Raw genomic sequence first — 19,170 nt, forward strand, 5'->3', positions numbered from 1 at the left:
TAGAACCACGCCTGGTGAGCCACAATGAAGCAGCTGAAAGGGACAACACTGCGGATACGTTTTATTTTCCAAATATATATTTTTTAAAAATACAACAATGTGAAATAAGTAAATATGGAGAATTTATAATTTTTTTTTTGTTCTAAGTGTTTTGAATGTTATATTTTATTTAAAATTACTATGTCAAAAGAAACAACACTCATCCCATCCGTTGATATACATAGCATGTTATACAATTTATAAGAGGACCACTTCATCGCACTATCATATTACTGTGCTTCTTCAATTGCGGATAATATATATATACACACACACATGTGTGTATATATAAACCTTTTGTTCTAATTGTAAGACCTAATTAACTAATTTGAGTAGATTAAAAATATTAGTTAGCTTAGTTTACATGAAATGATTTTTCTAAAACACTCTATATCTTTTTTAATTTTCTTCCTCTCTTTCCTACTTGATTATTATTAGGAGAATATCAATAGGGTTAATTTGGAAAAAAAATTGATAACCATGTGAAATAGGTCTTGCATATAGGATTAATATCAACACTCAAATTAGGTTCCACGTTAAGGACCAAAGAAATATTATTTTATATAAAATTGCATATCAGAGAGATTTAATATAATGTCAAGTGATTTTACTTTGTAACTTTTCACACCAAACAATCACTTCAGTTTCATTCAAAACCCAAAAAGATCATACAAACATTCATAATACAAAGACCACAAGTTTACAATGCGTACAGTAAAATGCCACGCTAAGTGCAACGGCGATTTAAACAAGCAGACACTCAGAAATGAAGTTCAATCCCTCATGAGTTTTGCAATTGTGATGCTGTGAAATTGATCCTGTAAATGAGATATTGGTCTCCTTACAAGCTCCGTAGATACTTGTTCCATAGTTGGACGAGACCGAGGATTCTCAGTCAAGCAAGAAAATGCTATTTTTGCAACTAAAATAACTTCATCTTGAACTGGTTTTCTGAATGTCAAGGGAGAAAGTCGTGGGTCCACTACATTCTTAAACAACAAACCATTATTAGTCGGTTTCTCTGCCAAGTATGAAATAAGCTCTGCAGGATGTGTACCCATGATGATTTCTAAAGTCAACATTCCAAAGCTATATACATCACATTTTTCATTCGCTTCCATGATGAAAGCAAGCTCTGCAATAGATTTAATATTTATGTGTGTATGCGTATAAATATATCCAAAGCAAGCTTTGTAAAGAGTAGTATTTTGGAAAGAAGAGACAAAAAGGTTTTACCTGGTGCAGCATACCCAAATGTGCCAGCAAATGTGGTCATATTTTTTGAGTTAGGATTCAAAAACTTTGCCGTTCCAAAATCAATGATGCGAGCTTCTTCATAGTTAGAACTTAGAAGAACATTCTTGCTTGATATGTCACGATGAATGATAGGAATTGAACAACCATGGTGCATATGGAATAAAGCATTAGCCACACCTTTGACAACATTCACCCTCTTTTTCCAATCAAACTCAGTGGCTTGGTTCTCATCCTTTAGTATGCTATCCAAGTTACCACCTTCCAAGAACTCATAAACCAAAATGGAGAGTTGTGGACTGGAATAAAACCCATACAACTTCACAATATTACGATGTTTGATTTCCGTCAAGGCTCGAATTTCTCTTGTAAAAGCTTTCTGGTTGGAGATTTCCCCACTTGGCATTGAATGAAGCTTCTTTATTGCAACAATGTCACCTGTAGGCAACTCAGCTCTATAAACACTTCCTTGGCCTCCTCTCCCAACTAGATATCTTTCATCAAATTCGTTTGTGGCTTCAATGATATCTTCATACAATATTTCTCTTTCAAGACTCCATACAAAATAAACATCTTCTGGTCGAGCTTCTCCATCTTTGTTTTTAGCTTTTGCTACTATTAGAGAAAAAATGACAGATGCTCCAACAAGTACTAGTAGCAGCAGGGCCAAAGGGAGGAGTATTATCAAGAACTTTTTGGTCTTTTGGTTGTGCCCATTTGTTTGGAAATCTCCACAAGGACTTAAGCCAGCGATATTACCGCACAAACCTTTGTTATTCCTCAATGCATCAAAGTTACGAAAGGCTGGTTTGTTTGGAACAGGGCCTTCCAATTGATTGTATGATATGTCAACTACAGATAATGCTGACACTGGTCCATTAAAGCTAGAAGGGATGGTGCCATTAAGACTGTTATGTGAAAGGTTCAATACTTGCAAGTTGGGGAACATTCCAAATGTTGCTGCTATTGTGCCAGTCAAGAAATTGTCACTAAGATCAAGTTCTTCAAGCCCCTCTAGTTGGCCAAACTCAATGGGAATGCTTTCATCAAATTTGTTTTTGCTTAAATTCAAGATCCTTAACCTTTTTAATACCCCGAACTCTCTTGTGATTGAGCCACTAATTTTATTTTCTGCCAAGTCCAACTTTTCAAGCTGGTTAAGTGATCTTATTATATTTGAGGGGATACCACCAGAAAAGTTGTTATGGGTCAGAAAGAGGAATCGCAAAAAGACCAACTTTCTCAATTCTTTTGGGATTTGTCCAGACAAATGATTTGAAGACAAGTCAAGTAATTCAAGCCGAGTTGCCTCTCCTAATTTTGGTGGTATATCACCAGAAAGCTTGTTGCTGTGAATAGTCAAATGAGTGAGATTTTGACACCTCCCCCACCCAGATGAAAGGTGGCCATACAATTGATTTCCACTTAGATCAACAAAGCGCAAATAAGGATATACTCCAAAAGCATATGTTATATTATCTACTATTTGGTTATTTTCAAGCCTGAGTCTTTTTAGACTAGAACAATTCTTCAAACTTGTTGGAATAGGACCAGTGAAATGGTTATCATTAGCATTAAACCAAAATAACCTCCCACTTTCACAAATTTTTTGTGGCAAAGGACCACTAAAATGATTATCACTCAGTCGCACATAATACAAACTTGTTAAGTTATTCATTTCTTGCGGAAGTCGACCACTAAAATTGTTGATGTCCAAGTGCAATCCAATGACCTTCGTCATATTTCCTATAGAGGAAGGAACAGATCCTGAAAGACTATTGTTTCGAAGGAAGAAATGGTCTAGATCGATCAAATTACCAATGGATGGAGGAATCGGACCAGAAAATTTGTTATTAGAAAAGGACAATTGTATGAGATTTGTTAGATTTCCTATAGAGGGAGAGATTGGCCCTGAAAATCTATTATAACGGAATTGAATGTTAACAAGGGAATAGAGTTTCCAGAATTCAGTAGGAATAGGACCTGCGAGATTGTTCTCATAAAGAGAAAGCATCTGTAACTTGGTCAAATTTCCAATTGATGATGGGATTCTCCCTGACAGATAGTTGCTTTGCAAACGAAGGTCTACAAGATTACTCAACATTCCAATCTCTTCCGGGATGGGACCAGAAAGCTGCAAATTTTCTCCAAGCCACAGGAGATTCAAATTCCTCAAATTCCCAATTTCTTGGGGAATTTGTCCTGTGAGATTGCATGTACTAAGATCAAGTTGACTTAGAGTGGTTAGATTCCAGATTTCAGGAGGAATGCGACCCCAAATTGGATTATCTGACAAACCCAATATCGAAATCCTGGGCAAATAACCAATTTCATGGGGAACGTATCCATAAAATTGGTTGTAACGTATGTCGAAGTAGAGGAGATTAGGAAAGGCAGCGAAGTTGAGAGTGGAAAGTTTACCTTGAAGGCCAAGATTTGAGAGACTTATGTTGATCACAGACATGTGTTCATCACAAGAAATTCCCCTCCACAACTGTCTGCAAGGATCAGTGGCATTATTCCAAGAGGACAAGATAGCTTTGCTTTGGTCATTGAAGCTAGCTCTCCAGTTCAACAGAGCTTTTGCTTCGCTATCTCTAGCGGAGACAAATGCAAAGAAAGTAACACACAAGAATAATGCTAGCAGCTTAGTGGAATCATTTTCAGACATGTTTTTTTGGGTAAATTTTTGAATCAGCAGGAATATATTCAAAGATGGTATTTTAGTCCGGTGGGTGAGTTGGTGGCTAAGGCTTGGGACAGACGTTCTTATGGTATGGAATGGGCTTTGGTCAGTATGAAATTATATTTTACGATAGACTTGCAGACATAATTGACCTCAAAAAAGATTAACTAGCCATCAATATTCCTTCAACGAAGCCTTCTCCTTTTTATGTCATCTTGATATAAAGTAGATGATGATGTGGATCTGTCAAAGTTCTTTTTAAATTTGTTACTATTACCTCACAAGCAGACGCTCAACAGATTATATGGATTCATCATATTCGTGAGAACTGATATCTGACTTTATTAAAAGTGCATGGACATCGTTAAAAAATAGAGATAAAATTCATTTCATATCAAGAACGAAGCCGCGCATTTAGTCATTGTAGAATAGAATCAGTTTCGGTGTTTATTGCAGTTATGAGCACCATGACATAATGATTCACCTAGTCATCAGCGACATTTTCAAAATACTAGCTAGTTATCACTGTTATGATTTTATTGTGATTTCATATAATAAAAGTTGTTATTTTTTAAAAGTGAAAAGGTAGTCATTGTTCTCTAGGTCATCTCCTTTCCAATAATTCTCCGGCTCTATCCCTTGGAGCGCCAGATGCTCAGCCACTGGCAGTCAGAGTATAGTGGTGGCCGACTGCGGTAGTAAGATTTTTTTTTTTTTATAAAAAAACTAGGGGTAATATGATATTTTGCAGTCAAAATTAATGCTTAAAAATTCCTTAGAGTCTTTAAAAAAAAAATTCTACTGTCTTTCCAGTAGTGTCATTCTCCCTAAAAATTATGGTAACAACGTCTCGTACTCCCCACAAAAATTTAGCTGCCAACAGAACTTTGCGTATGTGCATGATTTTGACGGGACGGACGTTAGAGGCATATCACACTCATAATCCATTCACTTTCCTCACCTTTTATAGAGAAAATTTTGGTTTTCTCAAGTTAAAATTTGGATCATTAGTTGCAAACGCTAAGATCTTAAAGTCAAACCCTTGCATGTAGACTTATTAACTAAATAAGATTTTTTAAAAAATCTTATGAGTTAAAATTGGGTATGAGTTATATGACATTTCAATGTCAAATTTTGGATGATGATTCTAAAACTTCTACACTTGATATAATGACTAAACAAGTGTTTCAAATTTTTTGTATTATAAGTTATAACATAGAGTGGCAGATTGTCCACATTCAAGTGTCAAATTGTGAAAGCTGTGAAATCTTCCATCTATACTAACCAAAGGTTCTAGCATGCAATTATCCAATATATCTTGTTTTTTTAAAATGAATTTAAATTCATCTAATGATCCTAAACTATTATTTGGCATACTGTTCAAACTGAAGAGGATAGAAGCCAAGTTTCTTCCATTTTAACTCGTCATGGGCTTGAAAACATGGCTTTTAACACTGTACAATACACTATATACATATACATACACATATATACATATCAACGTCTGTAATGTAAAGCATAGGATATTCATAGGTCATGATTAATGAAGCTCACTTTAGAGACTTATGCCCCATCCCAATATAATGGAATGATTATTCGTTGGAATTTTTTATGACCTTGATAAGGAAAGGAAGAAAATTACTTTTATTTTTATATATTTAATGAAATAAAAAAAAATGAAGTAGCTTAGCCAAAATGACTCTATATTTGCTTTCCCCTTCCTGAGCCTTCGGAATAATCAAACATTCCCTTCCAAGTTTAGGGCCCTCATAATATTTTACATAATCTCTTAACAGTTACATCACACATATAGCTCCAGCTGGATCTAAGGGTTGTAATTTTAAGCGATTATAATAAACAAGTATATTTAGATCTTTGACAGAAGAAGAAAAGGAAAGGAAGGGAATTGGTTACCAAAAAAGAAAAAGAAAAAGAAAAAGAAAGCAACTTTAATAAGATCTTTGAATCATAACTAATGAGTCACTGACTCATTGCATATATGTTTCCCAATAAAGTAGACTTTGATTGTTTAGGCCAAAAGAAGGAAAGAGAAAAGAAAATAAAAAGAAATTTGAATCTATTGTGATCTTATCACGTGAAGCTGGACCTGTGAGCATATTTCACAATGATATACGATGGAGCTTTTAAGTGTAACAAGTTTATTATCTCCATCGTATGTTCCACGCCCAGAAAATCCAACCCCTCTTTCACGCCTGTTTGGTTTATTAGGAAGAATTTTTTTTAACGCAAAGGGAATTGGAAGGCAACATGAAATTGAATGGGAAAGAGGAACAAGAAATAAAGAGAAATGTAAAATTTTTTAACAATGATCGTAGTCACACAAAAAAAAGTCATGCGCCACTTTTTTTTACTTAATTGCTTGATAAATAAAGTATGCATGGTGCAAAACTTTAGTTAAAGAGAAGAGAAGAACTGACTCAATAAAAAATAATTTAACTAAGTCCATTATTAATCCAATCTTTAAAATAAAATGTTATCGTTAGTGGTTTAATTTCACTCACGGTTTAATGTTTCTTCTTAACCTTCAAGTCTTATATTTGCACCACAAATTAGATCTTATATTTAGTATTAGAGGTAGTAATTTATCTGCTTTCGTATTTTCTTCATCTTCTTTGCTAGATCTACGGCAGAGGAAGCACGATGGAGCTGGTATAGCAAAGCAATGAAGCATCCAAGGGCAAAGGGGTATCGTCGTCATTGCCTAATGAATTCCCTTATGCCATGTTTAGAATCTTGGAAGTGTTTTTTAAGAAAGTGGAAAGGTAAAATGCATCCAATACGCTGATCATATTTTTCCGATATATCTAGCACCCTAATTTTTAGAACACTGGATGTATAATAAACAAAATTAAGATGTTGAATACACAAAAAAAAAAATCAAATTAGGATATTAGATGCATTATAAATAATAAGATCAAATTATTAATTGTATTTGAGAAATAAAATCAATGTATACTTACCCAATTGGAAATGAAAACATGAGCGAGCTAGAAGTGGGCTTACAGTTTTACGAACATGTTTGGACTTGTTGGAAAGTCCCTGAAATTCCGCTAGAATTTTTCATTTCATATTCTTATATGTAGTGTGAAAATACTAAAAATTCCTTCTATTTTCTTTTTTGATACATAAGAGGGCTAGAAGGACCGTCCAACCACGCAAAAAGGAGTTTGAATCCCAAACTATTTTTGTGACACAAATAATTCTTCAAACGGTCTGGGCAGGAATCCAGAATTGAAGTAGAAGGCATTCCCTCGTTGGCAAGAGCGCCAGCCACACTGTTGGCCTCTCTTGGAATATGTTGCCGTTTCAGATCCGAATTGAATTATCTCCAGAAAAACCAGACTGCACTTGTCTTCAACTTTGGCCCTCGACATCATAACAATCGAAGTCTTTGAATCTGATTCTAAAGGTCCTTTCCTAAATCCGGAGTCCCAAGCCAATGTGAGGCCGCTGACCGCGTGTTCCTGTGCAAGCCTAGTGAGGCTTAGCCCAATAGTTCTGTGGTATTCAGCTTAAATTTGTCTCTAAGCCCATACACGTGCCTTTAACTAGGAAGCCCTACCTTACAGGTAGGAATGATATCATTATGCCACAAGACCGTTGAAGAGCCGTCCCAAATGAGGTACCCAATTAGATATAGTGGAAATAAAACTAAACACAAATGTCAACATTTTGCCCAATTAACTCTTAGTGTGTGTCACATTTGTAATTACTATTAGCTTTTTTAATATATATTTTATTGGTAATTAAAATTTTTTATGTTGGATGTTTGTCCGTTTTACACTATTGTTGTCATCACTTATACACTACTATTACGTTTTTTATATAAGAGTTAGATAATTTTAAAAGATTAAAAAAATTAGTTAAATTAGTTAATTATAACAAATGTATGTTGACTTTTTTAAACCATCCTATTTAATTATATGTATTAAAACTATTTCTTGGTGAGAATATCTTATAATTAATAGCAATATTTGGATAAAATATTATAAATTTGAGAGACAAAATAAATTAAGCATTAAAACCAAATTCAATTTTCAACAAGCGAGGTAATAGTTTGGTCAAAAAAAAAAACAAGCGAGGTAATAGCATTTGCGAAATACCGGAGTAATGTTTAGTACGCATAAAAGTGCCTTTCTAATCATCAAAAGAAAATGAGAAAATTTATTGCCTTACAACAAACACAACCATAAGGTACAGTGCACTTTTTCGTTTCCTTTGAAAACAAAAACATTTTGGACGTATCATACATTGCTTTAAAGTATAAATTAGGGATGTGTGTTCGTGCATTGCCTTTGTTCCAGCTGTACTTAATTATATGTTTGGTGACTAAAAATAAGCCATTAAAACAAACAACTAGAGCTTTTAAAGATAAAATTCTTATTATATATTTACTTCCACAGCACAAAATCATTTAAAATAAAATAAACTCAGTTCAGATCCTCTGTGCTCATTTAATAAGTAGACAAAACATTTATATAGAATCTCTAGTCAAATCAATAAAACCAATATTTACAACTAATGGCACAGATATCTCAACCTAATTAAACAACCAAAATGAACATAAACTACATTGATGACTCTCTAATTAATTTTGATAAAAGTATTAATAAAAATATGACTCAATGAATTTCGTTGATGTGACTTAGAAAGCGAGTATCACTTTTTTTTTTTTTGTCCTGCTAGATCTTTCCCCTCCAGTCTTTGGTTGTTGGCAGAGAAGAGCTAAATTCTAATAATAATATTTATATACATACATGATTTAATTTCATTTTTTAGTGACAATAAATTATTCGTTACCGACCAAACCGAATTTGAGCCACGCGGCTCCAATTATTGAAAAAGCTCTTCGAACATGATTTTTCTGTTCATATTAAGTTTCAACACTCATCACCCCCAACCATTACACTATTGGTAGACAGTACTTAATTTGTTTCACTCCTTTTGAATATTTTCCAAAGTGAGATGACATAAGTGATGTCAATGAGCTGTAAAAGTCTAATTCTGCTTTTGATATTTTCTTCCCTGTCAATATCTGTAATCGCCAATATATTCTAAAGTCTAATACGCCAAACATGCCTAAAAGCCAAAAAAAAAAAAATTGTTCCCAGAATGTTATGAAGTCATCATGTTGTGATAAAAGATGAAGAAAATTCTCACAAAAAAAAAAGATGAAGAAAATTCACTTTATGGGGAGTGTGAAACTTGTTTTCTTGTATAGATTATATGGTCCCGTTTTTCCTTTTGAAAAGCAATATAGTTTGGAAAGTAAAATCTAAGGTTATGTTTTGATAAGAAGCATTAAAAATTAGAGGTTAGGATTGAGATTGAGAAAATCTATTAAAAGAATGTTTAGTATAAGAAATTACTTATCATATATATATGTGAGATTAGGAAATAGCATGGGGTGAAATAGTATTCGGTATTCCCCAATCCTACCTCTTATTAATATTGATAAAAATATCAATAAAAATAAGACTCGATGAACTTCTTTGATATGGGCGAGTCTGTCTTTATTTTTTGTCTTGCAAGATCTTTCTCTTCCAGTCTTTGGTTGTTGGCAGAGAAGAGCTAAATTCTAATAATAATATTTATAAACATACATGATTTAATTTCACTTTTTTTAGTGACAATAAATTATTCGCTACCAACCAAATCAAATTTGTGTCACACGGCACCAATTATTGAAAAAGCTCTTCGAACATGATTTTTCTGTTCATATTAAGTTTCAACACTCACCCCCAACTATTATTGGTAGACAGAATTAATTTCTTTCACTCCTTTTGAATATTTTCCAAAGTGAGATGACACAAGTTATGTCGATGAGCTGTAAAAGTCTGATTCTGCTTTTGATATTTTCTTTCCCCGTCAATATCTGTAATCACTTATATATTCTAAAGTCTAATACGACAAACATGTCTAAAAGGCCAAAAAAAAAAAAACCCAGAATATGATGAAGTTTTAATGTTGTGATAAAAGATGAAAGAGAGTTCACTTTATGTATTGGGAGTGTGAAACTTTTTTTTTTAATGGCTTATATGGTCCCATTTTTCCTTTTTAAAGCAATCTAGTTTGAAAAAGAAAGATATAAATATCTAAAGATGGAGAAATAACTGTGTGAAATGGACAAGGATGAATAAAATGTAGCCCATTCTTGGAGCAATATAACCCCACCACCTCATATCAATAGAAGATGCTCATATATTATATCCATAAGCTTAAGTTTATAAATTCATCACATTTAGTGTATTGGGTATATTATTTTCACTTAAACGTTTTTTATAATTTCATATTATATATAGATATAGCTTTAACAAAAACAAACTGAACAAAAGAAGAAGGTAGATATGTAAACAATTGACTAGTATTACAATTACAAAACAAAAAATTGCATGAAAAAAAGCTTGAACATGCCCTGTAGTGATGGTTATAAATCTTGAGGTGATTAAAACTTTTTTTTTGAGCCAACCTTGAAGTGATTAAAACAAACTAGGTAAAGATAATTCTTAGATCGATATTGATTAAAAAAAAAATGGAATCAAGAGATGGGTTGTTATGGTTCTTGATGATTTGTGGGTCTCCCACTAAGCATATAATCACATATATCCATTGTTAAGCAACTTGACAATTCAGTAATGACGACTACATTTCCTGCAGCACTGCCCTTATCTTTTGGAAGAGTCTCACTACTTCATTAAAAGAAATGAAAGGAAGGAGAGAAGCTAAACGTAACTTCTCTGTTTTTTTTTCCCTTGATGATTAAAGCCTCCGTAACTTTAGTTAAAGAGAAGAAGTGACTCTTCATGGGTTATAGGTTGACTTCTTAAACTAATTTTTGTTGTCTAATAGTCACAAATTGAAAGTCATATAAAGCTTTCAAAATATATAGCCATTGACTCAAATTAAACAAAACAATTGGGCTTTGTGGGCTTAACACGTGTTCCTGTGTGAGCCTAGTGAGGGTTGGGCTAAAGCTCAATAGTTCTGCAGGGTTCAGCGTAAATTTGTTTCTGAATTCTAATTGAAGTCACCCCGAATTATATTCTTTTTCCAATTAAAAGTACGGTTTAAGATTATAAGAAGGATTGGTCTCATGACCTTTCACTTTTAAAAACGGTTTTCATATTATTAGGCCACAGCACTATTAGAGAGTTATCTCAAACCATGATACCCAATTAGACATCGTGGGAATAATATGTTACCAAACACACATGTTACCATTTTACCCTATTAACTCTTATTGTGCGTCACATTTGTAATTTCTATTAGCTTTTTTAGATATATATTTTATTGATAATTATAATTTGTCATGTTTGTTAGTTTCACAATATTGTTGCCATCACTTAATATACTAGCATTTACGAAATATCGGAGCAATGTTTAGGACGCGTAGAATTGTTTTCTGATGATCAAAAGAAAATGAGAAAATGTACTGCCTTACAACAAACACAACCATCAGGTACAGTACCCTTTTTCGTTCCCTTTTGGGAAAAAAAACATTTTGGACGAATCATACATTGTTTTATTTAGATTATTAAATTTAAATATAAAAGCTAGTTAGAGATTTAATTTGATCCTAAATATAATATCTCAACCTATTTTATCTCTCATATTAATTTATTTTTTAAAAATAGATAGTACATGTTAAAAGGATTAACAATAGTATTTTATAGAAGACAATACTTATTTATTATGGATGAAAAACTTAACTAATTTTCTTAATGTTTGCAAAGTAGTTTCAGTTGTTATATTTAATATAAACTAAGGGTGTGCGTTTTGCCCGACTCATCGTGCATCACCTTTAATTTGTTCCAGGTGTACTTAATTATATATGTTTGTTGAATAAAAAAAGCCATTAAAATAAACAAGTGGCTTTTGATAAAGAAGCTGGGAATTATAAATTTGTAAGAGTTCCATCAGTCATGAGTCATTAACTCACTATGTATGTGAGTGCCGGCAAAAAAATAAAAAAATAAAAAATAAAAAATAAAAAATAAAAAAGACTATTGAGTCTAAATATTATATAATCACGTGAAGTTGTACCATTGAGCATAAATCACAATAAGTTGGAGGTGCTTTTTAAGGGTAGTAAATCTATTTTTAGGGTATTTTCCACTTCAGAAAATTTCCAACACCTGTTTCAATGGTTTTCACCATAATCTCTCTTTATTTTGTTTGACGTCAGAAACTATTACGACAAAATCACTCTTTTTTTTTTTTTAAGTCATGAGAGGATTTTTATATATAGGGAACAGGGTAGAGTGAAAAGGCATGGCGTGGATTTTATTTTATGATTTTTGCACTTGTTATTAAATTTTTTTCTTTCTTCACTCTTTATAGTTTGGCATCCCCTTCAAAATAAATTATTTTTAGAAGATAAAATTCTTATCATATACTTTCTCCTATCATTTTTATAAGATCTTGCTCAGGTTCGCTGCAAAGTTAAAAGACTTATTACGTAGACAAAAGATGCAAAGGAAATCATTAGTTAAACCAAGAAAACCAATATCTACGATAATGGCACAAATATCTCGGCATAAATAACCAAAATGAAAATAAACTACATTGTTGACTCTCTAATTAACTCTGATAAACATATTAATGAAAATAAGACTCAATGAATTTCATTAATAAAAATAGGAATATTTTAAAAAAAATTATAAATTTAAGAGACAAAATAGATTAAGATATTATATTTAAATTCAAATCGAACCTCCAATTGGCTCTTATATTAAGAATTAAAAGTAGCATTTATACATACATGATTTAATATTTCCACCTAATTAAACAACCAAGATGAACATAAACTACATTGATGACTCCCTCATTAATTTTGATAAAAATATTAATAAAAATATAATATGACTCAATGGATTTTTTTGATGCGACTTATGAGGAGTCTCACTTTATTTTTTGTCTTGCTAGATCTTTTTCTTCCGGTCTCTGGTTGTTTTTTCTTTTTTTTTTTACCAAGATTCCCGTCTCTGGTTGTTGGCGGAGAAGAGCTAAATTCTAATAATACTATATGATTTAATTTCATTTTTCATTGACAATAAATTATTCGTTACCCACCAAACCAAATTTGAGCCACACGGCTCCAATTATTGAAAAAGATCTTCGAACATGATTTTTCATGTTCATATTAAGTTTCAACACTCATCACCCCCAACCATTATATTATTGGTAAACACTGCTTAATTCCTTTCACTCCTTTTGAATATTTCCCAAAGTGGAATGACCTAAGTCATGTCAATGAGCTGTCAAAGTCTGATTCTGCTTTTGATATTTTCTTTCCACGTCACTATCTGTTCCCGGAATATCACGAAGTCATAATGTTGTGATAAAAGATTGAGAAAATTCACTTTATGGGGAGTGTGAAACTTGTTTTTTTTTTTAAAAAATACACACAGATCTCATAGAAGAGAATTAATTTAGATAAAGTCCCTAGAAATCCTCAAATTCTTCCTAAGTCCCCATGAACCTCTGGGTAAATAATTTCAATTGTGATATTACCTACTTGCCCTCACTGATTGAAAAAGGAAAGAACAGAGGGAGAGACGCTGATTGGCTTCAGTTAGTGCGCTTGTTTGTTATGCATGCACGAGGAAGAGAAGCTTCTGAAAGAAGAAATGGAGGTATGCACTGGTGCTCCATCATTGCAGGCAAGCTATATTGTTTCTTCATCTTCTTTGTAAATCTTATCATTAACAATATTTCTCTTCTATTGTACACAACCAATTTCAAGTTTAATGTTGGTTTGAACAGTTGATTGGGTGTGGGTGTGTGGGTATTAAGGATGTGATTCAACTCACTTGAAGTATCAAGGGAGGCTCATTTTAGTCATATGTGGTTTTAATCATCTTAGGTGTGGTTTTATTATGTGTGGCTAGGGTTAGAAAGCAATGCTCTGTTTTTCAGTGAATGATGCTCTGTTTTTCGGTCATTGATACTGTGTTGCTGATGAAAATGAATGGAAAATAATAGATATTTATTGTTGTAACCCCTGTAATGCGATGGTTAAATGTGTTGTTAATAGGTACATCGAAGGTTGTTAATATAACTGTATGACTTGTTATTAACAAGTGATTGTGACAGGTTGATATCAAGGATGACAACTTCAAGTGAGAAGCATTTGTTTTGTTACTTCCATATAGGAGGACAATTTATTAATGGTCTAGAAGGTAAAACGCAGTATGTTAGAGGTGGTGTGAAAACAAGAATGATAAAGGAAGGGACATCATATGGAAAATTTAGAATAATAGTAGCATTAATTGTGGGAAAAGAAAGTAATGGAATGGTTATGAAATTCACAATAACATTTGATGAGTGTACATTTGTAGACCTTGTAGATGGTGAAGGAGTACAACATTTGATTAACTTCAATGGTGACAGTGGTCATGTATATATAGGAGAAAATGGAGATCAAAATTCATAACTAACAAAGGATGTTCCAATAAAAGAGCAACATGTGTAAGTTGTATTATTTAAATTTTGAAGTAATGTTGGCTATTGTCAATTATTGTGTATAAGTTGTTATTACAGTAATTGAAGGTTGTTATTAACGACCCCTTGACCTATTCTATTATGTAGGATGGAAGACTTGTTCATAGATTCAGATGCATTATCCATGTCTCCACCTAATGTGGTTAGTGAAGATCCACTATCATTGCCATGTGGTTTAGAAATAATGCCAACTCCAATTCTGAAAATGAATTCAACAAAGTGGAAGGGTTTGGTTATTGGAGAAGGATAAATTTTTCCTAATGTAGTGGCCCTTAGGCAAGCACTATAAAGGTACAGTATTGCTGATAAGTTTTCATACAAATTTGTGAAGAACAATCAACAAAAGATCATTGTGAAGTGTATGGCGAAGGGATACCCATGGTATATGGGTGCATACTCAATGGGACAAAGACAAGATTCTGGGTTCTTAATAATAAGAACCTTAAGAAGTGAGCATGTGCATTATGCATAAGACAGCTTGGTTGTATCTCATTCTGGAAGGTCAAACTTAACATCATCAATCATGATAGATTCTTTGAGGTGTAATATAGACAAGAATGCTAATGAAATTAGAAGAGATTTGTACAGAGAATATGGAGTGCAACTGAATTATAGTCAAGTATACAGGAGTAGAGAAAGAGCATTGAGGGAAATACATGGTCTTGCACAAGATTCATACATGGAAATTCTCTAGATTTGTGAAAGGCTTATTGAAACTGATCCAAAGACAATTGCTCAATGGGAAGGGTTGGATAGTAACAGATTTGAGAGGGTGTTCATTGCTTATGGATGCTCAATTAATGGATTTTTAGAAGGGTGTCGAAATATACTTTATATAGACGGATGTCATCTAAGTGGTCCTTACAAGGGGACATTGATTTCAGCTAATGCATATGATGCGGACAATATGATGATTGGGCTTAGTTTCTCCATAACGTCAAAGACATCATAAGATCAGTGGAGACAACAATAGTTTCAAATCAGAATAATGCCATTATAGGTGTTGTGTGGATAGTATTTGGTGGCGAGAGACATGCTTTTTGCTACAGGAATATGAAAGAAAATTTTAGTACACATTATTTAAAAATTAACCGAGGCAGGGGATAAGCGTCAGGTACTTCAAAGGATGTCGCATTGAAAATGCTGGATGGAATCGTCTACGCAAGGATTGAGGATGAATATGTTGCTGCAATAGGGAAACTTAGATCATTTTGTCCACAATTAGCTGATTGGGTTGACACTCAAGGAGATGTAAATCGATAGGCTTTAAGCAAATTTCCATTTAAACGATAGGATAACATCACTACTAATGTTACAGAGTCATTTAATGCCTGGATTTTGAATGAGAGGAAGCACAATGTGTCAGTTCTCATACATGAGCATATGGAGAGATTAGCCAAGAAGATGGTTGCAAGCAAAATGGTAATGAGAAATTGGACAAATGGCATTAGGCCAAATATTGAGTCCAATTTGCAAGCAAAAGTAGCAAGAACGGAGAATATGCATAGTGTATATTATGGAGATAACCGAGTTCAAGTTCATACTACATCTCCTAGTGGAATAATTTGTGTCACTGTTGATCTCACGACACACAAAATGCACTTGTTTAGCATGGCAAATGAGTGGAGTCCCTTGTGTTCATGCATGTGCAGTGATAAAGCTACTTCACAGTAGTCTCTATGAATTTGTAGATGATTGCTATAAGTTGTCAGCCCAAAAGAAGATATATGTAAGTAGTATGAGGCCAATTGCGACACATGATTGTCCACGTCCTGAAGCTCTCACGGTTACGCAGATGATGACAAGAATATTTTTACAGCCACTAATCACTAAAAGACCCTTAGGGAAGCCAAAGAAAAGAAGGATTGAATCTCAATTTCAAAGCAAAAAACTTTGCCACTGTCGAAGATGCCATGAGCCAGGCCACATTGTGAAGACTTGTCGGAACCCCAATCCAAGTTGAGCTTTGCTGGTGGCTTGTTTATATTTCATTTTGTGAATGCTTGTGACAGTATTTTTTCTGTAAATGTGATAACCTACACCTCAAGTTGTCCGTCATTATCCACACATGCAACCCGTATGCTTTTTTGAATGGGTTGTAAATTTGGTGTAGTTACATTGTACGTATATATATCAAATGGTAAATGACATCTGGTTGTAATCTGATATAACATCATTTCTGTATTTTTGATGTACTTGTCAATAGGTTGTAATGGACTTGTTATCAGATGCTATGGAGGTTGTCATTGGTAGTCTCAATTATGTTACTGATATAAAGTGACAAATTCTCCTACTTGTAGTGTTGAATGATTTCTTAAGACATCCGAGTTGTGTTGAAGTTATAACATGATATGATTTGGTTAGAATTTGATGTTATATGTGTTGATAATATAATTCACTTAGGAGCTGTGGTATCCCCAAAGTGAGTTGTCAGGGACATTGCTAAGGTTGTTAACCACTTCTGTTACGATTGTGAACAACCCCTATTGAGGTTGTAAATGAATTGCTGCAATAAAAAGTTTGCTGTAATCATATTTGGTTAAGTTAAAGTTGTTAATGACTTTAAAATGCTCCCAATTTTTGTTGTTAAGGTTGTTATATGTGTTGATAATATAATTTAGTTAGGAGCTGTGATATCCCCAGAGTAAGTTGTCAGGGGCACTGCCAAGGTTGTTAACCACTTTTGTTAAGGTTGTGAACAACCCCTGTTGAGGTTGTAAATAAATGTGGCAGAAAGGACTGTGATATATACGTATCATATCATCATAGTTACCATTTGTTTATCCAGTCTTATTTAGTCTGCATTTCTGGACATGATCAAAACACATGAATGCCATTACAAAAACTTAATAACCAGTAAAGGATATCAATACACATTAGCATATCTTAACATCCAACTGTCATTATATGGTAAAAAAAAGAACAAAATGTGAACTTTACGTTTAGATATCACTATACTGTCAAATAAATAAAAGTAAATACAATATATGCTTGTCATTTATTTCTTCCTCTTGCTTTAGGGGTTTCCTCGCAGCAAAGACAACACTTGATCACCATGTAGGTTGTTCCAATGAGTTACAAGCCACCACAAGCATCCAACCTTCAAGTCATAGATTTCTTGAGGAGAGTACTTAGGCATTGTGTAGCCGTCATCACCATACTCAGTGCCGTCCCATGTTTGTAACCAGCTCAACACACGAACTGCACAAGAGTCCCTGCAAAGGAAAAACAAGTACTTTAGTCAATGAACATTAGCTCCTAAAAGCTGAGACACAAGTACTTGTTGTGCAGAACAATAACTCAAATGTCAGATTGCACATGAACTTTTGCCCATGTTACTTCCTTGTCAATTTTGTCCTCTTCCGCAAATAGTGATGGCTTCAGCAAACGAAGCACTTGGCAGAAACAATCTCTCTGCAAAAAAAAAAAAAAACAACAAGAAGGAACAAGTTTGATAGTTGTGAATGACAAGTTATTAGGAAGCATTAACAACCTTCACAGTAGCGAATAATAAGTAATCAGCAGGCATTAACAACCAGGACAGACAAGCAGACAAGCAACCATAACGCATTAAGAAGATATAGAATGAATGAAAAGTTGTGCATACAATCCCTCTTACCATGAATTGCTTAAGATCCATCTATTCTTTCCTTTTCTCTTGCTTCCTTTTTGGTTTCTTCCCTATTTTGATTGCATCTTCTTCCTCTTTTTGTAATCTCAATAGGGTCCAATTATCCACCAAGGAGTCAAGGGCATAGAAATGCATAGTTCTTACATCCATCAAATAACAGGACTAATGGTAATTGAAAAGGGTGGGGCCAAATATGAAGTCACAGTCTACAATGTTATATCCTATGTGCTCCGGTAAAATTTCATGTTCATGTTTTTCCAGGCTCCACCTAAGAGGATTAGCGGCCATTGTTTGCATTAACTCAAGTGACAAAATGTGCCTACTGACACGACCGTAGTTCTCTTTTTCATCTCCCACCAAGGTTATCGCCACCATAGACATGAACTACATCACAGATACAAACAATTAGTCATGATCATAATGACATTGCTAGTTCTCTATCTATATAAACAACAGTCTTACCTTGTCGGTCATCCATTTCCTGTCTTGTAGGCAGCAAAGCTCAGCAAGTGTTAGGAAGTACCCATACATCTCTACAAAAAATACCTGCAGCAAAAGGAACAATAAGCATAAAAGTTGTATGTGTGAAATTGTTGTTAGTCAGTTGTCCCAATTACAATCAGTCCCAACACTTACTTGCCACCTTCATCTTCATCACATCTTGTTGTGCACATCTGGAATAATTCCTCTTTCTCGTCAAGTTTTCTCTTGCCACAGGCTTTTTTCACCTCCTTTAACTAGGGAGATTTGATTGCACGGCTTCTCACTCATGTTGATCTTCTTACTTCCATTTGCCTTTGTGCTTCCTGGTCCATTTCATCCTTTCCATCCTTATCATTGCCTAAACCCTTATCCTCTTTTGCTACTGCATCACTAGCCTTATCTTCAGTTTTTTCTTCTCCATCATCCTCTGATCCAGAGTCACTCCCTTCTCCTTTCTCTTCAGGTTGAGATTGGCTCTCTTCATGCAAAGCATTTTTGCCCTCTTCTTTATCATCTTTTTCTGGTTCACTCTATTCTTCCTCTTGTGATAGAA

General features: G+C 33.8%; 1 protein-coding gene across 1 annotated transcript; it reads right to left on the bottom strand.

Annotated features, from left to right (window-relative positions):
* Positions 1-812: 812 nt before the first annotated feature.
* Positions 813-3,964, bottom strand: LOC114759076 (MDIS1-interacting receptor like kinase 2-like). The gene is made up of 2 exons (XM_028948176.1): positions 1,276-3,964; positions 813-1,174 (listed from the first exon to the last, which is right to left on the bottom strand). Exons 1-2 carry the CDS (start codon positions 3,962-3,964, stop codon positions 813-815), a joined length of 3,051 nt encoding a protein of 1,016 aa, XP_028804009.1.
* Positions 3,965-19,170: the final 15,206 nt, after the last annotated feature.

Source organism: Neltuma alba, unplaced genomic scaffold (assembly GCF_004799145.2).
Source record: "Neltuma alba isolate B1F8T4 unplaced genomic scaffold, ASM479914v2 tig00010787_pilon, whole genome shotgun sequence".
In the NCBI taxonomy this organism is placed as follows: Eukaryota; Viridiplantae; Streptophyta; class Magnoliopsida; order Fabales; family Fabaceae; genus Neltuma; species Neltuma alba.

What these genes read in the sequence shown, in the direction of transcription:
- LOC114759076 (XM_028948176.1), bottom strand. Translation starts at nt 3,964, where the DNA reads ATGTCTGAAAATGATTCCACTAAGCTGCTAGCATTATTCTTGTGTGTT. An exon ending in ATTTGGGTATGCTGCACCAG is followed by an intron (nt 1,175 to 1,275) that starts GTAAAACCTTTT and finishes AATCTATTGCAG; the next exon opens with AGCTTGCTTTCATCATGGAA.